General features: G+C 41.9%; 1 protein-coding gene across 4 annotated transcripts in view; it reads left to right on the forward strand.

The window, feature by feature from the left end:
* arhgef1a (Rho guanine nucleotide exchange factor (GEF) 1a) overlaps nt 1-23,146 on the forward strand; it is an 84,642-nt gene that overhangs the window by 24,734 nt on the left and 36,762 nt on the right. For all 4 annotated transcript variants that reach the window (XM_034601138.1, XM_034601137.1, XM_034601139.1 and 1 more), the window contains 8 exons: nt 2,686-2,829; nt 3,058-3,308; nt 3,624-3,749; nt 4,533-4,650; nt 5,537-5,613; nt 11,303-11,474; nt 22,631-22,707; nt 22,847-23,019. In XM_034601138.1, coding sequence (XP_034457029.1) covers nt 2,686-2,829; nt 3,058-3,308; nt 3,624-3,749; nt 4,533-4,650; nt 5,537-5,613; nt 11,303-11,474; nt 22,631-22,707; nt 22,847-23,019 — 1,138 coding nt within the window. The remainder of the gene's footprint in view (nt 1-2,685; nt 2,830-3,057; nt 3,309-3,623; nt 3,750-4,532; nt 4,651-5,536; nt 5,614-11,302; nt 11,475-22,630; nt 22,708-22,846; nt 23,020-23,146) is intronic.

The following is a 23,146-nucleotide window of genomic DNA, read 5'->3' on the forward strand; positions in this document are numbered from 1 at the left end:
CATAAAATCACTTGCTCCTGGATAATTAGAGACTTCCGGTCTGAGCTTGATAAAACACCTGCTGTGCATCGGCGTCTTGATGATGGTAGCAGCGGAAATGGTAGGACAGCAGCTGTACGCCGATTCCCTATCAAACAGACGAATCCGATGAGAAGACCGCATTAATCCCCATTTTAACACCCCTCTGCGAGCGGAATGAGGTACGAAGCAGTTTAAATTCCCTCTGCTACAGGTAGCGCGGGGTGGGAGTCGCTTAGTCACTGCGTTACCCGTTCTTTGTTTACATTGACGGCACACAGCGGGTGAGTCGTGTTCATTTGAATGCGCTTCAGCGTTACTTTATTAACCCGTCAAATTTCTCTCACGTGTTAGTTGCTTTGTTTAACTGATGTTTAGATATTTTAATAGTTGTATTTGTCTTTTATTAAATGATTATCTTGTACTTGTTAGTTTTCAATATGAATTTACATTTGTGTATTTCTTCCTAGTTTCACAGTGTTTCTCCGGTGCCATGGTGAATTGTGTGATTAAAGAGCCGTGAAGCATCAGTTTGGGACTCTCTGCGTCTTGCTTTGCTGGCCAGGGGCTGTTACACCCGTGTTCTATGGCCTGGATAGTCCACTTCATAGTCATTCATATGATGTGGTGGATGTCTATCCCACTTTGGAAGGGCTCCACTGCTGTATTGTTGCATCTTTATCCCAGAGTAGAGATTAGAATCCGGCTCGAAGGACCAAACTATTGGTGAGGATTGGATGTAACGACTGTATATGAAGAACTTATTCTGTTTACCCGATTCTCATTCCAGCTCTGCTCCAGGTGCGTCTGCTAAAACACAGACTCAGACAACTTCTCTCCTGTTCAGTTCCTTTAATGAGCAACAGCACAGTACAAAAATGTATGCCTATGAAAGGCTGGGCGGAATATGTATGGTATGCGTGATATTCGTGAGATGCGTGCGTGGTTCTACAAGAAGAAATGATAAGAATTATTTAAGTGATAAAACAGTGCCACCATATGAACGAAAGAGCACTATGTACACCTATGTGGCCTGAACATACACAAATACGTACAAACACCGACATGTACATTACACTCATATGTAAATGCTCAATATATACATATATACCCATGTGTAGCCTGAGGGAAGCGGGGAAAATGAGGTATTGCAACAACGCCACCTGGGGAATTTCACCTCCAGGAAATTAAAACTAAACCCTATTGTGTGCAACAGCAAAGGTTCGTTGATATCACGGGGCAAGAGACAGCTTTACTCATAGAAAAGAAACAACTTTTATTCAACTTAATAAATGCATAATTCAACAAAAATCTAAATGAAACAACAATCACCAGAAACAAACTATCATATGAAATAAAACACTTAGACAAGAGAAAAGGACAGGACTGGGACTTACTACGGCGACAAAAACCAAAGGAAAAAGGGAAGGATTAATAAACTAGCTACCCGTGACACTGCAAACCAATAAAACGGTCGTGAAGAAAACGCCACCACCAGAGATTGGGTTGCCGCCTCAGGCCCACAGCACCTGTCCAACAATAAAAAGATTACTAAAACATGTCACAAGTGTTAAATCAATGCTGGTGAAAACAAACAAAACATTGAAACAAAATAAACCAAATCCAAACCAATATAAAGAACAATTTGAAAGAAACAAACAATACTATGTACAAAATGGTTATTACGTCAACTCAGGTAACAAAAAATGGGATAAGAACAATATTGATTGAAGTCAGGCATCCCTCTGAGGTGGTCACTCCAAGCTTCTAATCAAAGGAGCAGAGAGAGAGAGAGAGAGAGAGAGAGAGAGCCACTGTGTCCTTCTCCATTCTCCTGTTGACCTGCTCTCACTTTAAATAATAAACACTCATCTCTAGTTATCAGGACCTGATCAGAACATTAAGTCTATTTAGTGTTTGTTTGATTCGCTCCAGAGTTCATGAGACTGCATTTAAACATCATGAAAAAATGAGAGGAAGCCAGCCCGCACGCATGCTGAGGCTCTCCAGTGGTCAAGCAGGTGGGCGCTGCCACATGTGGCGTCTCTCCGGAGGACGGGCAGGTGGGCTCCGCCGCATGGGCGCATTGGACCCAGGAACCGATGGGCGCCTCAAACACCTCCTGCTCCTGTCCCTACTCCAAGGTCGGTGTTGAGGCCAAAGCTGAAGTGGGTGCAGGAGCACGGGTGAAGGACGATGTGTTACTTACCTTCAGTGGGGGGGGGCTTTAGAAGAAGCTGCTTTGTTGGTCCTTTGCGGCTGCAAACAGATGCGGCGGGAGAGCCGGCTGGGGTCGCTGGATCATGTTCGGGATGGGATCCGCGATCAGGTAGAATCGATGAACAGCTTGCTTGAACGGCTAGCTTGTTGAGCCGAGAAGGAGGCAGGCACGGAGGTGGCATAATGCCACCTGAAGGTGGTAGGTGCAGGATTTGTTGCTATACAATTTTTTGAAAAGAATAATATAGTGGCTAAGGCACCACATTGGCAACACTTTGCATAAACAACTCCCTACTTCATTTCACAGCCATGCAGCAATGGTGTCCAAAAGTGTAACTTCATCAGTCACAGATGGCAACAGATGTTGCAGTGCAGCCAAAATACCTGCTGACCTTGTTAACCTTTACAACCAGATATCTTGCATGCTGATGGTTTTCTCTTGTTTAGGAGACATCTATTATAATTCAGTGCTGGAGGAGCTGGAGCTGGAGGGCCAGGACTTTAAGGCGGATTCTTGGAGCATGGCTGTGGACAGTCGCTATTTGCAGACACATCGCAAAAACGTCATCAAGAGGCAGGATGTCATCTATGGTGATAACATCTTCAATTCTTTTGTAGTTTATTGACCTTTAGAACAGATATTCCACATATTGCTGAACATATAACATCTAGATTAACAACGTACATAGACACTATTTAGTGTAGCTATACATGATGAAAAACATACAGTACCTCTTGCATGTTCTATTGCATGTTCTCTATGACTTCTGCATTCTCTTACATGACTTTCATATCTGTGTGCATGTGTGTTCTTCTCAGAGTTTATTCAGACAGAGCTACACCACATGCGAACGCTGCATATCATGGAGAGGGTGTTTCAGCAGGGCATGCTGGAGGAGCTTCAGCTAGAGCCTAGCACTGTGCATGCTATTTTGCCCTGTTTAGAGCCACTGAGCAGGATGCATTCTCAGTTCCTGGCACAACTGCTCCTGCGGCGTAACAATAGCCTGGAGTCTGGATCCAGCTACAATTTCACCATTCGCCAGCTGGGAGACATTCTACTACAGCAGGTGACTGCCAAGCATTACCACATACATACAAATAAATCAATAATTTCATAATTGAAAATATTTTCATTTATAAACCCAATAGCAGTTTTAACTGGTGTGTGTGTGTCATTGATGCTTGCTGTGTTCTCTGCTAGCTAATGGTCCCAGAACAGAGCCAGCAAGATTTTAACAAATCAAACTACATCATATAATACATTTTAGAACACATCAACATTTACAACATAAACAAACAATGACATTTCACATAGCACAAGACCATTTATCTCTGTTACCTTCATACAGAGACATAATAACTTGAAGGTATGTTTCTGCCAGTTCTCAGGCCAGTGTGCAGATGACATGCAGAAGACATATGCAGAGTTCTGTAGCCGCCACTTAAAGGCTGTAAAATTGTACAAGGAACTGCTGGCCAGAGACAAGAGGTTCCAGTGCTTTATACGGGTAGGTTAACACACAGGATGTGAACTGTATTGAGTTGTTATTTTACCACTTGATTCTGAGTTATGTGATGATTATATAAATAAGTTGTGTAAAGTTAACCAATTTGATTATATAAGTTTCAATCAACAAAGATTTTGAATTGTAATTTTTGTCATTCATAATTTCATTGGGAATTTTGACTAGAACTATCACCATCTGACATGTACACTATGTTGTCATGGTACTATGGTAACACTGCCATATACTGTAGTAATGCACTTGTATTTTGCATAATTATAACCAATAACATTCGAGAAATTATCTACAGGTTATTTAGATTTAATTTTGTCCTAGCCACAATTTCAGGCTTTTCAATTTGATAGCCAAGTATCAAACTTCCATTTCAAATTATATTTGAATTCTTGCAATTTGGAATTTTGGCACTTAAACATGCTAGCTTATTTTTCCTATTTATTTTGCTGTCTCACAGTTGTCTCTATACTTTCATTAACCATCTTACACTAAAGCTGAGGGATACTGAAGCAAAGGAAGCCAGGATCCGAAATGACAGGAAAAACTAAAGGCTGATGAACTAACAGAAAATAGTATGAAAGATGCAAGTCTGAATAATTTAACCCTCAACCTATTAAATCTATTTATTAATGTGTTGCTTCTGATTCTCCTATTTTGCTCTGTCTATTTAACTTTATGTTGCAACAGCAGCATTTTTATTAACCTCAGAGGCCCTTTCAGATACAATGAAAAATAAATGACAAATGTCTGTCTCTCTCTGTCTCTGGGCAGCGGGTGAGTCGCGGGCCACTGCTGCGTTGCCATGGGGTTCAGGAGTGCATCTTGTTGGTGACTCAGCGGATCTCCAAGTACCCTGTCCTTATTCAGCGCATTCTGGACAACACCACTGGTGAATCAACCCTCACAATCGCTTAATTACCAGTCTCCTTTTTATAAATCAATACAATGTCAATGCAAAATCAAATACTGAAAAAAGAAAGTTTGATTGTCCAGGTAATTCTTACAGTTTTAAAATCAAGCAGCAATGTAGCCATTAGTTGCCAAAGCCAATAAATAACGTCAGAGTGGAACTGTAAACACTTAAAACTCAGTTTAGTGTCTTTTCAGGGACCATTCAAAAAGGGACAAGGTGTAAAATAGGACATTTTCGCCTTTAATATTGGAAGTGTTCAAAAATTGCTAGCAAGTTACAAAAGTAAATAAATTCTGTGTAACATAAGAAACTAGAAAAGAGCTACAAAATTAAGGGTACTAACTAAAAAAGAGGTCGACTAAGCAATAAAGAACACAAGTTTAACTCAAACAAACATAACCAAACTGACCTGCTCACAAATGACACAGGGAGCTTATAAACACATGGACTAGTCCTAGACAAACACAAAGAAGGACTGTACTAACTACTAACATTAATTAACTAACACACCTAAGATGTGCAAACATAAATACCCTATCAAAAGAAACATATCTACAAAGACATTTTAGTGTTAAGCAAATGATAAAGAAACCACAAAAAGAAAGGATCTTTGCCAGGCTTCGGGCCTTTTACCAGGGGAGACGGGTGGGCAGCTGCTGATGTGGCCGCCACATGTCACCCTATATAAAAGACACCATGTGAAGCCACGCTAAAAGCAATGGTAAATTCAAAGAGCATAATCTTTTAGCTGTCGATAGGCAGTAATCACAAAATGATGGTTAATTGTAAATGGCTAAATAAGAGTGTCTCTTTTGCTTTGTTGTGTTTTAAAATAATCCACTTTGTTTGTTTCTCTTTCCAGAGGATGAGGAAGAAGCCTCTTCTCTGGCACAGGCTCTTACAATGGTCAGAGAACTTCTCCGTTCAATAAATCAGCAGGTACCAAAGTTCTCTCTCAGTATTGCAATAAGCAACCCACTCCTACCCTTACATTTGTATAAAATCCAATTCATGCTTCTGCATCTAAGATACACCATTGGTACAAACGTAGCCTACGCACGGGCCGAGCATTCATAGTTGAGCGTAGGTGTGTGTGAGTCTCACGGCAATTACAGCACCGGGACCCTAGTGGAGATAGTTTCTATGCTGTTGATGAGTTTCTGGCCAGCTTATTTACAAATTCTCTGGCGTCTCTGTTTACTTCAGTACAATGGCGAGTGTTATTAAGCGGATCATGTTGGAGTTAGAGCTGATAGATGTTGAGGAACAATTAAAAATTTTAAAATCAGCAACGAAGAAAAGAAAGACTTCGGCTGTGTTCATTCCTTCAACTCAATTCAAAAATGGTGGTGAATCTGCCGGAATTGCGATGCTACCAAGTGGACCAATCACAGCTCTTGCGGTCTGCGACATAGGAGTCATTGGGAAGAACTAGTCGGGAGCTTTCTCATTTTCTGCACCTCTCAGTGTGTGTTTATTCACATGACTTTTACCGGCAACAGACCATCCTGGTGTCATCAAAACATCTTCTTTTAACCCCTCCTGGTGCCCTTGTTACCATGGTAAGGAGCGCCTAACAGTGCAAACCACATATCTGTGCAAACCTCATCAAACAGGCTTTGGTGAATTCTCCCCATCAGATGTGTCCACTACACGATACATTTTGGGGAGGTGCATGTCAGGGTGCAGCATCGAGCTCTGTGTAGGGTACATGTCTACGCGTAGGCTATGGCGTAGCTCTGACGCATAAGCATTAATTGGCCTTAACTTGTTAGGGCCCGAGCACTAACAGTGTGAGGACCCTATTGGAATTGCTCGGAAAAGTGGGTCTATAAATGGCTTGATAGTGCCCCCTACAAATTTTCCCAGAGGGTCTCCCTAGTCAGTTACTCTCATCTAGAGAAATGAAATTTGGCACACATGTATCAAATCCTCCTGCCACTTTTCACCCCACCCAACAGGAAGTCGGCCATTTCGAATTGGACATGCAAATTTTGTGTGATTTTTGGCGTTTTCACACGTGCTACAAAATTCTACTCCTCCTACAGATTTCATCTCATCAACTTCAAATTTGGTATATGTCATATTAGGGACTTTTTGATTAAAAGTTGTATTTTTTTCGGGGAGTTTTCGTCAGGGGGCGTGGTGACGAATTCTGTTAATTTTCCAGAAAACAGGGAGTCCTTATAATTTCAATGCATATTGTTCAATCTGCCTAAAACTTCACTTGTACAGCAAAGGTCCCTCCCTGAACAGATTCATATGATTGTATTCAATGATAGTCATAGCGCCTCCTAGCTGTAACAGGAAATGTAATGTTTTACATTTTGATGTCCTGCGGCTATCACCGATGCATGTGAAATTTGGTCAGGAGAGCCTAAAGGAGTTAGTGATGCCATACAATGAAACTTGTCAGGCTTGGCGGCCAATTTTGACGTCTCGTCATGAAACTTCCAAGCATCTGCAACTTCCATTTTTTGCTTTAATCACTCTCAAACTTCATATGTGTAATAAGGGTCCCACCCTGAACACATATTTATGCCAATATACTATAATAGTCACCATCTTTGGTAGGAAGTACCATGTTTTATACTTTTACATGCTGCTCTAGGTTTTTCATTTGATGCACCTCAAAATTTGTCAGGATATCCTTGTGACATTGAATGGAACGCTAACACACACACAAAGTGGTTGTAATGACACTGCACATCAATCTGCCTCAAACTTGACACGTATGGTGAGAGTCACTACATAAATACACCCAAGGACAATATTTGGCAGGTGAAGCAAAATGGCTAAACAGCGCCACCTACTGGAAACAGGAAGTACACTTCTGGCTTAAAAAACATAGGATATACCTGAAATTTTCACAGACCTCCTAGCTGAATCACGTGACATAATTAATAAGCAGGGACACGCTCTCTGCCGAGTCCCAAGCGAGTGCCTCTTAGGGGGTGTTGGCCGTGATGTGGCCCTTGCACCCTGACTTCCGCCAGGGTGCAAGGGCCTGTTAATACCTGCTTGCAGGTCTAGTTAGGATTTGGTTTATATTTTCTTAGTTCTCCATTACATTTTAAGGGCTCAACAGTAGTGTAGACACCAGGTGTTAATGGGGCAAAAGTGATTCATTTTACAACTAAAATGTGTTGATGAGGCCACAGCCAAACAAATCAATGCAAGAACGTAAGGTGACTTTTTGGGGTATTTTATGCCTCCGTGCCAGCAACAGCCAGTGGTTGGAGGGATTATGTTTTTGAGTTGTCCTTCCATCCGTCACATTCTGAACATCTTTTCTCAAGAACACCCGAAGGCAAATTCTGTCAAATTTGGCATAAACATTCAGTTGGACTAAAGAATGAACTGATTAGATTTTGATGGCCTTAAGTCAAAGGTCAAGTTCACTGTGACCTTACAAAACAATGTGTATAATCTTGTGAACACAACAGCTCAGAAACCCCATGAGGGAATTTCTTCAAATTTTGTACAGACGTTCACTTGTACTTAAAGTTGAACTGATTCTATTTTGATGCTCTGAAGGTCAAAGATCATGGTCACATGACCATGGAAACATTATTACTTTGAGCACAAATATTCAGCTGGAGTGAAGGATTAATTTATTAGAATTGGGTGGTCAAAGGTCAAGGTCGCTCTGACATCAAACATTTTATTTTTGGTAGGTTGGTAGAGATGCTGATTACCAGGTGGAGATCTTGGAACACAGAGACAGGCAATTAGTTAAAACTAGCTGTCAAGCTCAAATAACACACAAAGTAGAGCTGAGTGGTGAGTGGAGAGCCGGGTTTAAATGCAGCTGAGGATGATAAGGACAATGAGTCACAGGTGTGTAGGCTAAGCCCAGAAACACACACACAAACACACACTCACACACACACACACACACACACACACACACACACACACACACACACACAAACAGGTGCCCAAACCCCATTTGATCAACACTTCATAATATTCCATCACTGAGGACTTAAAAAGGTATCTGACAAAATTTGAGAAAGATCTGAGTAACCTGTAAGAAGTGTACAGCTGATAACTTTGTCATGCTAGTAGGTGGTGCTATGACTATGATTCACTGTTGGCTTGTACATGTTGGCAGGGCAAGACATGCTACAGACATAACCTTCGATATAAAAACTAAAAACCTTTGCAATTTAATATTGTGAAAGTCTTTAAATTAGACTTGCAACATTTGAAGACAATCAGATAAATGCACTGGTATGAGTTTATCAAAGTACGAGGCATGCAAAATTTGACCAATTATTTCAAAACAGTGGCTTCCCTGTTAGGTTTAGGGCAGTGGCGGCAGGTGAAAAATATTCTTGGTGGGGCTTTGCTGTGCCATACTCAGTTTTCAGTAACCATCCCACTACATTTTAACAAAAATTGCAGGATACCAGTTCTTTGTGAAATAGTAGGTAATTATTTAATTACAATAAACATGTCAGTCATTTTTACACAAAAGCAGATTGCTAACAGTAAACTGCATACTGCACAGACTAACTTTAAAAACTAAACTTAGAAAACTAAATCTAAATAATATGTACAAAAATAATAATAATCAGGCGATTGATAAATAAGGTATATTATTATTAGTTGTTGCCCTTGTGCTCAGATAGTTAGTAGAGTATTCATCATTAGACTACAGACTGAGTCTGGTTACTAGTGTTTACTAAGTACACATTCCTGACACATATACAGTACTATTAACAAACACTATTAAGACAAAATAAAAGGAGGTGCCATATACTGCTGGATATCTTGTGAGGTAAACTATACACAAAGAAAAATTGGGTCAGGGGAACATGTGTATGTGTTGTTGCCTGCTGCATGATGAGGTTCAACTGGTCGCATAGCAGTGGATGTAGTGTCCATTTCTGTAAACAGGCAGTACTCCACCTGTTGCCCCCCTCAACACAGCAGCCCTGTCATAGGCTTAGGTGATCAGCCTCCTCTCTTGTCCCTCAGGGAGCATAGTACTCAGCCTATCCAACAGTGCTGTGGCAATTGAGTCAGCGTTTGCTTCCTGAAGCGGTATGAACTCGAAAAAACGCTCTTGGACGTTGTTATGACTGTCGATGTACCGTAGCATAAGCACCAACTGGCAGTGGGTGGATACATCAGTCGTCTCATCTGCCTGAATAGCGAGATAATCGGCATTGTGTACTTAATCCAGAATGCAATCTTTAAGAACTGACAGCATGCAGTCCAAAAGTTTGTTTTGCACTGTCTTTGATGTGCCTTTAAATACGATAGCTCCCTTGAGAGGCTCCTCCAACACAGTGTCCAACGAAGCCACATAATCTACCAAACCCCTGAAAACGCCTGGGTTTTTAGAGGAATCTATCTTACTGTGGCCAAGAAAAGCCAGTTCAAATGTGCCGCCGTCAACTTATCGACCAGTTCATTGTGTTTTCTCACCCCAATCCTGTGGCCTTCATCCAGCTGCGCAGCGATGTTAGTTGTGCCTAACATGGCTAGCTTCATTGTATTTTCCATGTGTGCCCTCGTAGACTCATGTTTCTTTATTTTCTCGGATAAATGTTTCATATCTCTTACTCCATTAACAGTCCATGCTGTATCTGTTCCAGCAGTTTTAAAAGTAAACACGGAAAGCAAAAGACTGCATTTACATGGTTACATCCTGCTAGCCAAGCCTTTCTGCTGTACCAGTTACGGGATAATCCTCGGGTGTACGTATTTGGCGGCTGCGATGCTGTTTTATGCGTACCTGCGGCCATCATTGTCACTAGTACCATCTGACTTCCTCCACCACCGACACTGTGTGACTGGTCTTGGGCGCTATCAGAATCGCCCTTCGGGCATTATTTTCAACGATGTTGATTGGCCAAATTTACTTTGCTATACGCGTATCTTCCCCAGCAACAGTCCCTTATTGGCTACTCATCTCTGCTTTATGGGCGACGTTTCCAGCGCCCCTGAACCATAGACTGTGCCCTGAGCACTCGTTTCCCACACATTTCCACTGAACATATTTATTTATATTTGTTACAACACACGTTATTGTGAATTTTAAACACATAAATACTTTTAATAAATAAATAAAATAAAATAAGTTATCATAGTTAATGTTTTTGTATCCAAAAAAATAAAAAAAATAAACACACTCTCCACAAGGGAGGGCGGCGCCCTTGCGCCCTCTATTGGCCAGCCGCCACTGGTTGATAGCTTTGAAAGACTTTATTTTAAGTGTCATTCTAAGAGATGTACGTCCTGAATTTCAGGGTTTCCGGGTAAATTAATTATCTGGGACCACCTACCATGTAACCACACTAACACGCTCTGCTTTAATTCAAACCAGGAACTTTTATCTTTCCATGTTTCCTGTTTGTCTCAAACTGGCCTGGTCAAAGGCCAACAGCACCCTTAAAGTAATAAAAAAAGAAGCAGTATTAAATTAAATCTCTCAGAGGTGTCCGATTCACCTCTACCCTGATACATTTGCATTCAGTTTTATGTTTAACCTATTGTTTATAAAGCGTTCTTCTATCTACTACCTAAACTCAATTAAATTAGCTTGGTTCATTCATGTTTATTAATTCTCTCTATTGCACTCAAAATGGACGAAGACTTTTATCCTTGTTGGCAGATGGAGGAGATGGAGACAATGCAACGGCTGCAAGAGATCCAGGCCAAGCTGGACCCAAGGGCTGAGGCCCGAGTCAGGCTTGGTGGAGTTTTCAAGCCTGGAGAATTGTTTCGCCGGAAACTAGTACTTGAAGGCACACTTTTCTGGAAAACTCCAGGATCCCGGCTCAAAGGTACAAAACATCTGTTTGTGTGAACAGTAGGAGAACTTACAGTGTTAATTCCTGCACAAAGCAAAATCCTGCAGTCTCATACTACAAATTTAATAAAGGGAAAATTGTACTATGTCAACAATTTTTAATGGCTACATTAATGAGTACAATTCAACTTTGGGTCATCAAGCCTTATGCTTTATTTTCAATTGAATCAATAAAACTTTATTTGTATAGCCCATAATCACAAATCACAATTTGTCTCATAGTGCTTAACGAGGTGCGACATCCTCTGTCCTTAATCCTCAACAAGAGTAAGGAAAGCCTACCAAAAAATCCTTTAACAGGGGAAAAAGAACATAGAAACCTCAGAGAGAGCCACATGTGAGGGATCCCTCTCCCAGGACGGACAGAAGTGCAATAGATGCCACGTGTAATTGAGATCATCAGAAAATTAAGAGTATTTACAGCCTTGATTAGAATAAACAGTTTGTAGCATAATGGAAGGTAAATGAATTGATGGAATATTGTCACTAATGGTAGATTGTAAGAGTAGAGAGTAATGTGAGTAGGCATATTGTATATCAAGCAGTCTTGTTGAAAATAATAGTCCACGATCAACTGCCACCACGACTAGGATCCACCACCACAATCGGATGCCGCCATAATCCATAATCCATCATCATGATCCACTGACAATATTGAGATCCACAATTGTGACACACAATCAGCTGCCACTTCGATCATGGTCCACAACCACTATCCACAATCAGCTGCCAATGCGATATAGGATGCGCCAATACGATCACGATCAGCCAACACAGTCCACCAATACAATCAAAATCTCTGATTCGTGATCGACCACATTGATCCACGATGTGGCTGCAGCTGCATTCCTGGATCTGCAAAGATAGAGCACAAGGACTCCGGTGAAGAAGTCAAGTCAGTAACATGTATTGATGAGTCATAAATGTGATAAAGAGGGAGAAGAGGAAAGAGAAGCTGCATGTGTCATGTGTCCACAGACATTCTAGACCTATAGCAGAATAACTAAGAGCAGGTCCAAGACAAACCTGAAACTGCATGCAAAACCGGATTTTCAGCCCCATAAATGCCTGCAAATGTCCCTAATTCCCGTCAGTTAACGGCTGTTTACAGCTTGTGAAGTCCGCGTTCGCCTGTGTCATAAATTGTCGAAAACAGACCACTATAAATGGGGTAGGGGGGAGAAGTGGAGCAAAGGTGAGATCTCATTAGCATATACATAGCTGTGAAACTAGAACTTATCTCACTTCACCATTGGATGAAACCACAGACCTTTGAAATGAAAAGTCACTCGTGATTGGTTGGTAGATCTGTTGCTATTGGTCACCCATGCACAAGTGGGTAAACCCCTCCCACACAATAATAACAATGATAATAATAACAAATAATACAATTATTATTACTAATAATTAATTTATTAATATTAATTATTAGTAAGCCTACACCAAAAGCACTGCACATACTGTATACTATACATATACTAATGTGATGCTTGATGTTATATGTTGTGTATATATACATGTCATTATTATCCTGTACACTATATCAGTGACATACATATTAATTTATTGGGGAAAGAGAAAAAAAAACATTTTCAAGTTATATGTAGAGTCAAAGCTTTATTTACATACAACACAGATAGTGGACAAACACAAAATGCCTAGCCAGTAGAAGAAATCAGGTGAAGCTTGAAACGTCTCTTTGCCACCTCTGGGTGGCCCTCTGTCAGAATCTCCTCCAGTGTGTAGATGTCTATGGTGTGTAGCTGTGTACTTCAGTGTAGCTTCTAGTCTTGTTTGAAGTGAGGCACACAGGTCTCCGAGCTCCTGGCTGTGGAAGGATGGATCCACCTCATCTGCCACCAGCAGTCTGCCCTGCCCCCTCCGGGCTGAACTTTTCAATGCTGCTGCCTGAGCCGCAAGGTCGGGTTGGCTGTACCGGAAGTTCATCAATCAATCAATCAATCAATCAAATTTTATTTGTATAGCCCATATTAACAAATCACAATTTGTCTCATAGGGCTTTAACAAGGTGTGACATCCTCTGCCCTTAACCCTCAACAAGAGTAAGGAAAAACTACTAAAAAACCCTTTTAACAGGGTAAAAAGAAGGTAGAAACCTCAGAGAGAGCCACATGTGAGGGATCCCTCTCCCAGGACGGACAGAAGTGCAATAGATGCTACGTGTAAAGGAGAACATCAAGATAAAGGTTTTAGCAGCATTGATAAGGGTAAACATTTTGAAGTATAACTGAAGGTCAGTGAATTGGTGGATTAATGTCATTAATGGTCAAGTGTCTGAGGAGAAATACTATGTATCGAGCAGTCCTGCTGCAATCATAGTCTATGGTCAGCAGCCAGCAAGATCATGATCCACCATCAAGATCGGATGCCACTATAGTCCACAGTCATTGTCCACTGCCGCCATTAGGATCCATCATCAGCTGCCACCTCGGTCGTGGTCCACCACCAGTATCTGATGCCAACACGATAAAGGATCCGCCTTTATTATCACGATCAGCCAGCACGATGCAGAATCCGCCATACTGGATCCACCATTACGACCTCTGATACGTGATCCACAGATCCTAATCCATGATGTGGCCACAGCCGCGGCCCTGGATCTGCGAGCGATAAGGTAAAGGGACTCCGGGGAAGAAGTCAAGTCAGTAACATGTATTGATGGGATATGAATTACTTTGATGTGATAACGATTGAGAAGAGGAAGGAGAAGCTGGAAAGAGAAGCTCCGTGTGTCATGTGTCCCCCGACCTTCTAGACCTATAGCAGCATAACTAAGAGCAGGTCTAAGACAAGCCTGTACCAGCTCCAACTATAAGCTTTATCAAAAAGGAAGGTTTTAAGCCTACTCTTAAACATACAGATGGTGTCTGCCTCCCGAACTGAAAGTGGGAGATGATTCCACAGGAGAGGAGCTTGATAGCTGAAAGCTCTGGCTCCTACTCTACTTTTAGAGACTTTAGGGACGACAAGTAAGCCTGAGTTCTGGGAGCGCAGTGCTCTAGTGGGTTGATAAGGTACTAACAGCTCTTTAAGATATAATGGTGTCATATTGTTAAGGGCCTTGAAGGTGAGGAGGAGAGTTTTAAATTCTATTCTAGATTTAACTAGAAGGCAGTGTAGCTGCGGCATTTTGGACAAGCTGCAGAGTCTTTAACGACTTACTGCTGGAGCCTGATAATAAGGAATGCAATAATCAAGTCTGGATGTAACAAAGGCATGGACTAGTTTTTCTGCATCCTTTTGAGAAAGGACATGTCTGATTTTGGAGATATTACGCAAGTGGAAAAAGGCGGTCCTAGAAATTCGTTTTAAGTGTGAATTAAAGGATAAATCAGGATCGAAGATCACTCCCAAGTTCCTGACTGTTTCATTGGAAGCAAGGGCAATTTCGTCTAGCGCAGCTATATCGTTAGATAATGTATCTCTAAGGTGTTTAGGGCCAAGTATTAGAACCTCTGTCTTATCTGAGTTTAATAAGAGAAAATTGCGGGTCATCCAGGTTTTTATGTCCTTAAGACATGCTTGGAGTTTAGTTATTTGATTACTTTGTTCAGGTTTTATTGACAAGTATAACTGGGTGTCATCCTCATAGCAGTGGAAATTTACTGAGTGTGTCCTGATAATGTTTCAGAGTGGAAGCATATATAATGAGAATAAAATTGGGCCGAGCACAGAGCCTTGTGGAACACCATGGTTAACTTTGGTGCGCACAGATGACTCATCATTAATTTGCACGAATTGGGAGCGATCAGAAAAATAGGATTTAAACCAGTTTAGGGCGGTTCCTTTAATGCTAATTAACTGTTCTAGTCTCTGTAATAAAATGTTATGGTCAATTGTGTCAAATGCTGCACTAAGATTAGAAGGTGATTAGTGACTTTTGCCAAGGCTGTCTCTGTGCTGTGATTGGCTCTAAACCCTGACTGAAAGTCTTCATATATATTATTTTCCTGGAGAAACTCACACAGCTGATTGGCTACAACTTTTTCTAGGATTTTAGACAGGAAGGGGAGGTTAGATATCGGTCGGTAATTGGCTAAAACCTCTGGGTCTAGGGTGGGTTTTTTGAGGAGGGGTTTGATTACAGCTATTTTAAAAGACTGTGGTACATATCCTGATGATAATGACAGATGTATTGTGTTCAGTACAAGTTCCGTCATACGGTCTCATAATACGTCTTACATGCAACGGGAAAACAACATGAGTAAGTTGAAGTACGGAAATAGCCTCGCTATTCAATCAATCAATCAAATTTTATTTGTATAACCCATATTCACAAATCACAATTTGTCTCATAGGGGTTTAACAAGGTGTCAATGTCAATGTCAATTTTATTTATATAGCACATTTAAAAACAACTTGGTTGACCAAAGTGCTTTACAGGAGTAATGGTACAACAAAAGGACAGTAAAAAGGTAATACATTATAGTGCAAGTAATACAAATAAAATACAATTATTAATGTAAAATAAAATAAAATAAAATAAAAGATATATGATAAGATAAATTAAATCAGCTGCGATGAAACGTTGGGAAAGCTTGGGAGAACAGGTGTGTTTTTAGTAGCGATTTGAAGTTTGTTAAAGACAGGGCAGATCTGATGTGAAGTTGTAGGTTGTTCCACAGGCGGCTACTGCGAAGGCGCGATCACCTCTGGTTACTAGCCTTGTCTGAGGTTTGTCAAGGAGCAGTTGCGTGGCTGATCTCAGTTCCCTAACTGGAGTGTGCATAAAGAGAAGTTCCGATAAGTAAGACGGGCCAGAGATTTAAAAGTTAAAAGTACGATTTTAAAAACGATCCTGTGGTGTGATATGGTCTCTCTTTTGTGTCCTAGTCAGCAGGCGGGCAGCAGCATTTTGTACTAGCTGCAAGCGTTTAATGGATGATTTGTCTAAGCCTTGAGCATTTTAATGGAATACTGGGGAAGTTTAATAACAACAATAGGACAATTGAATGCCAAATAATGAGGCAATGTGGAGACAAAAGCTGAGTGTGCCATGGACATGTGAATATGGTGCTGACTTTGCCAGTATTTTGGGAGGATAAATGTATGGGACATTGTCACGCGAAGACACAGTGATATGCTTTGTGTCAAGCACAGTGTTTTGGTTTCAGCGGAAAAACTGTGGAGTTAGCACCTTTTAAAAACAGGTGTAACCTCTGCACTACTGGTGAGTGAAACTTTCCTGATTTGCATTTGTAAAGCTCACAGCATTGGCATTTACATGTGAAAGCCCCCCAGACCTAGGAGCAGGGGGTCAACTGCCAATCTTCTCAGGCTTGTAAAACTGCCAGAGATTGGAACCCCACGTCAATTCCTGGCAGTTCCTGGTAGTTAACCTACACTTCCACAGAAATGTACAGTGCAGTTTACTGACAAAAATCCCTCTTTTCATTCTGTATGAGTCAGTTCTAATTATAAACTTTATCATAAAGGAAGGTTTTAAGCCTACTCTTAAAAGTTCTTGATTCTTGTTGTTCTGGGTTTGTACCCTCATGGTTGAATGCACTTATTGTCGCTTTGGATAAAAGCGTCAGCTAAATGAAATGTAATGTAAAAGTAGAGAGGGTGTCTGCCTCCTGAACTGAAACTAGGAGCTGATTCACAGGAGATAGCTGAAAGCTCTAGCTCCTACTCTACTGTAAATAAAGCTTCCAATGATTAGGCAAACAGGTGTTGGTCAAAATTTGACATTTACCGAACATTGCCAGCATTGCAAAGAACAAATAAAAGAGTAAACAATAAAGAGAGCCTTCCTTTTTTGCATATCGTATTCACACATCAAAGCATATACTCGCGTCACTCTCACAGCACACTTTTTCTTATGTTTTCTTATATCCCAATGTATCCCTGTACAGGAGTTCCTGACCAGCTTACCATTTAAAGCAGTGGTCACCAGCCTTTTCGAGCCCAAGATCACTTTTTAATTCCAAACTTAAGCCGAGATCTACCATTACATTACATTTCATTTAGGTGACACTTTTATCCAAAGCGACTTACAATAAGTGCATCAACCATGAGGAACAAACCAGAACAACAAGAATCAAGAAAGTACAATTTCTTTAAAAAAAAGCCAAACTACAAAGTGCTATAAGTAAGTGCCATTTAAGTGCTACTAAATTGTTAGTTTAAACTTTTATTCATGGTATAGTCGGAAGAGGTGTGTTTTTAGTTTGCGGCGGAAGATGTGTAGACTTTCTGTCCTGATGTCAATGTGGAGCTCATTCCACCATTTAGGAGCCAGGACACCAAACAGTCGTGATTTTGTTGATATCTTCCAAAAAACCCACTTAGGAAGGTCATACTTATTATTTTTTGCAATTTCTGTTAAAGGCTGAATGTATACGAAATAAATATACACAAAGAAAGGCAGTTGTGCAAATTTTTCTATTCAATGCACAATATTCAAATGAATATCAATTCATATTTACAATTCAAAATATGTAGCTTCTCAGTTCCACAACATGTTCTGCAGAGGAGCTGCTACTGCAGCACAATGTTTTTAAATATAGGCTTTGATTTGAATATGGCCACAAATAGGATTATTGCCCTGTATGAAAGAAGTCCCTTGTACTCAAATAAATACCAGTACTACACAGTATGAATCTGTGCATCTTCCGCTCCAGCAAATATTTCACAATAAAAAAACCTTTATAACCCTTGTGTTGTCCCTGCTTCCCCCGGCTGTTGGCCCCCTCACATAGCCCACCCCATATTAGGACGCACACGTAGGGCAATAGACAAGTGAGCAGCCCTTGCAGATGTATTTGTTACACCCGCGGCACACGGTGTGAGTTTTACAGTCCTTTTTCCTGGGGCATATCTGACCTCTTCCTCTTACTCACCCCAAGCGGGGCTGCTGCTAGGGCTATGGAGGAGGCCGGACACTCGGGTCGAGCGTCGTAGTCAAGAGCTCTCTGTACGGCGGCGGCGGCGGCTTTTACAGCCTTCACAACCGCGGCGGACGCGTCCGTGCGGGGGATGCGCTCCCTTCGTGCGATGAACGGAGTCACGAGAGCCTTTCCCAGCTGCTCTAGGAACACCCTCCGCTTGTTCTGGCATCCAGTCTGGGTTGATCTCTCTCCATATCACGAAGGCGTTGTAGGAAGAGACGTCGAGAATGTTGTGAAAGACGACCAGGGGCCAGCACGCGGCCATCCTCCTGCAGCTGTACGTTCCGATCACCTTGTCTAGGTTGTCCACACCACCTTTGTTGCGGTTGTAGTCCAGGACGATGACCGGTTTCCCGTCCTCGCGGTCGCTGATGTCGGCCACGGGGTGCCGTGTGCTCAGGAGCACCACATTCCTGTTTTTCTTTGGGATGTAGGACACCAGAGTGGCGGTGGGCATGAATGTGAACTTGGATGAGAACACCTCTCTTCCCTTGACCATGAGCAGCCCGGTCGGGAGCTCGGGCTTGTTCTTCCGAACCGAGACGACCACGGTGAGCTTCCTCTCCAGGAGCTGCCGTGCGAGTTCGTAGGAGGTGAAGTAATTGTCGCACGTGACGTTACGACCGTGCAGTCCCTCAGTTACATCGAGCACTACCCGCAACCCCTGGTTCCGTTCTGGGCGTCCGCCACTCCGCTTTCCGGTGTACACTTGCATCTTCCAAGCATAGCTTGATTTCGCATCGCAGGCCACCCACGACTTGATCCAGTATTTCGCCGGCTTGCTGGGCATGTACTGACAGAACGGACACCGGCCTAGGGAGAAAAACAGGAGGAGAAGAGATGAGATGAGGACGAGGACTAGCAGCCGCTATCTACATAACATAACATAACATAACTAACATAACATAACATAACATAATAATAATATTTAAAAAAAAGACTAACCTCTGAACGGAACCAGTTGCTCGTCCACGGTCACTTCAGGCCCTGGGTTGTAGAGGTGCGGTAGCCGCGACACCCACGCGTCCCAGACCTCTCGCACGGCCGCCAATTTGTCCGTGGCTCGTCTCGTCTCGTGGTCGTCGAAGTGCAGCAGTCTGGAGTACATGTGGAAGAGTTTTAGGGGCATCGTGGCACGAAATATCGCCCGGCCGCTCTCGGCGTCCCACAGGCTGGCGGCGGCCTCGCCCCGGGACCTGTACACACCCGCTAAGATCGGCAGCCCTACGTAGGCGTGCAGGTCGGTTTCGTCCATCCCTTTCCATTCGTCACCATATTTTCGGCGACCCTCCCGATTCGTCATCTCCAGGATGATGTTCTCTACCGTCGGTGTGATGAACAGGCGGAACGTCGAGGCTAGGTCACCGGTGCGGGACGTTGCGTGGATTTTGGGGCCCCGGGGGACCCGGATTTGAGCCGCAGCAGAGGAGGAGGAAGAGGAGGAGGAGGAGCAGTGGCCCTCCTCTCGGCCGTACGCCCTCGAGGACCATGTTATTTCCCCGTTTCTTGACGGGAAGGTCACTCTTTCCACGAGTCCGGTGGTGGTGGTGTCGCCGTGGTCAACATTAAAACTCAAGTGAAAGATCATCTTCTCTGTTTATTCTGCTGTGAACCACAATGTTTATCTCTCTATGACACAAACGTATTTACATCACTTCCCGGACCCGTTTCAAAGTAAAAGCATTCCAGCGTTTCACCTTCTGAATCCACTCATTTGTTCCGACAGGGCTTTGTTTGATATCGACAGACCGGAAAATGCGCATCTTCATACCGTAGAGTCCTGACATTTACTTTACTACATGAACCAACTTGTTCTTGAAGGAAATGCAGTAGATAAACCTGCAGCTCCGCTGCCAGTAGTGGACACACAGCGCGTGTGAAAAACAGACAACCGACACACAGCTGATCTGCGGGGCGACAACAGCCAGTGAGTCCAGAGAGTTGGGGATCGACAGTGAAGACTGCGAGATCGACCAGTAGATCGCGATCGATGGGTTGGCGACCACTGATTTAAAGGGTCTGAGTCCCAGGCTTTTTGAGATTTACTCACGGAGACACGCTTAGCTTCTAACTGCCTTCATCCAAGCGTCTACCCTGCTTCCACTGAAAAAGTATTAATTCTGAATAGCCATGTGAGAAAAAATTGTCTTTCAGTCAAGCCTGTTAACTGCAGTTCTCCTCTTATAATCTGTGCACTTGGAAGTTGCTTTTTAAGTCCCATGGATCTGTTCAAACTACGGAAACCGTAAAGAATCAGTAAGTTGTTATAAATCACCATAGCAATCCAATCACTGTCACACTGAGAGCATATTTTCTTTAATTGTATATTTATTGCAATGATTTAGCAGGGGCAAAGCATACAACGTTGATTAAAATCTAATATAAAAATGTAAGTAACGAGTAAAAATATACAAGATAAAGAAGACAAAATGCTGTAAAAAGGAGGAAAACATGATGAAATCTGGAGAGAGACAGGCGACTCGGCCGAACCCACTATATATTTTTTCTTACAGAAAGTCTGAATTCCGTTGAAAACTCCAAACTCAAAGTCCAAAAGTCCTATTTTAAATCACAGACTTGCGTGGTAGAGCAGGCAAAAGAGTGATGTTGCAATCCACAGCTCAGTTGCTTTCTCTAAGATGAGAGGAAACTGCATTCTTTATTTCTTGTCTGTCTCTGGGAAGGGTCCCTCACCTTTCAACACGGCCGCTGAAAATGAAGAAACTGTATTCTTGCTAATTCTTTTCTTAAATATAATTCCATATTTGACCCGCCCATTTTCTGGAATTTTCTGCAAAACATCTTTACTGGAACATTAGTGGAACATTGTTGCTATGGTGATTAAAGATCTTATACACACACACACATATATATATATATAACCCTAACCCCTATTTGTCTGTCTCATTGCTATGCCTGTGAGCAAACATAGGATGATGTTATCTAAAACATTTTTGTTTTTTATCAATCTCAAAGATAACCTTTATCCTAAACAATTGGGGCATCTTAGCCTTTGCCATTTCTTTTTTGCAAATATAGGAATGTTGAATAAAACTTTTGTCTTTTCTTTTTTAATTCAAACAAACAACCAAACCTTTACAAAATTAAATGTGAATGTGAAATCTGAATCTGAGCCCATCTTTAGAAGCAGTGTTGAGCCAGTTCACACTTAAAAAGAACGAGTTCCAAGTTCAGTTCATGCAGATGAAAATTAACTAGTTCACGTTCATAGTAAATTTTTTATTGGGATGATTTAGGTGACAAACGTACGGTCATGTGTTTTGGTTATGAATCAATGATGTCGGATCATGTCTGCATGTCGCCCCGCTCATTTTAACACTAAGTCCTGAATGTGAGCGTCACGTCTCGTGTTGTACTGAGCACAACATGTTGACGAGTCATTTTCATGATATTTAAATGCAGCCTCATAAATTCTGGAGTGAATCAAACAAACACTAAGTTACTTCATGTACTGATCAGGTCCTGATAACTAGTGATGAGTGTTTATTAGTTCAAGTGAGAGCAGAGTGGAGGAGGACACAGAGACTCCAGCTCAGTACAAACCAACTGCAGCTTCTGCTCTGATCATGACGCAGCTGATCACTGAGCAGCTGTGACCAGAGAAACTCTGTATTTCACGGTGCTTCTACAAAGTCACTGACCGGCTGCTTCACGTGAACGAGCTCTGATCTCACTGCATGTGTCGCTCTGAAAGAGTGAGTGGGGCGGGTATGGGTACATGGAGCGGGTCATTCTGCGCTTGCACAAATTAATCATTTGACGTGTAAAATTAAGAAACATCATCCCGCCATACATTACATACCTCGACTCCTGTGAAGTTTTTATAGTGTGACATCATATGACACTATATTTCTTTGTGACAGGTAACTTAGATTTTTTCTGTTCTGTGTTCCTTTACAGGGTTGTGAACATTTTCCACTTGTTCAAGATGTATTTCCTGTTTGACAACAATGTGAATAATTGGGCCAACCTAAATCTCCAGACTTTTAACAGGACTGTGTGCTTAAAATTATAACCACAAGATTACTAGAAAAGCTTTTTCAGACTTTGTTTAAGGGTAGTTTGTGACTAGGTTTCACATAAACGTGTGTGTGTGTGTGTGTGTGTGTGTGTGTGTGTGTGTGTGTGTGTGTGTGTGTGTGTGTGTGTGTGTGTGTGTGTGTGTGTGTGTGTGTGTGTGTGTGTGTGTGTGTAGATATACACGTCTTACTGATGACAGACATCCTGGTGTTTCTGCAAGAGAAAGACCAGAGGTACATCTTTCCAAGTTTGGTAAGAAAAAGTAATCACACTCATACATGTGCAAATTAAAAGTGATTTCTCTGATGGTCATTTGTTGTGCAGGTGATTGAAAGAATGGCTGTTCATACTGCTGTTCTTTCACCTTTCTTCTGTCTACTGTGTGACCTAGGACAAATCTCCAGTACTGTCCCTCCAGAACCTTATAGTGAGAGATATAGCCAATCAGGAGCGAGGCATGTTCCTCATCAGCGACTCCTCTCCTCCTGAGATGTATGAGATTCATGCTGCCTCCAAGGAAAACAAGAATGTCTGGATACGCCACATTGAGCACACAGTCAGCAGGTGAGCAAATGCACCAACACAGTGTGTCCATGTCATCGACAGTCATACAGTTAGATTTGAGAAAAACTGTTTATATAAACACTCAGAAAGTGTGATCAGAATAGTAATTGTGGAATATCATTCATAT

The sequence above is a fragment of the Hippoglossus hippoglossus genome, chromosome 11 (genome assembly GCF_009819705.1).
Source record: "Hippoglossus hippoglossus isolate fHipHip1 chromosome 11, fHipHip1.pri, whole genome shotgun sequence".
NCBI classification, from domain to species: Eukaryota; Metazoa; Chordata; class Actinopteri; order Pleuronectiformes; family Pleuronectidae; genus Hippoglossus; species Hippoglossus hippoglossus.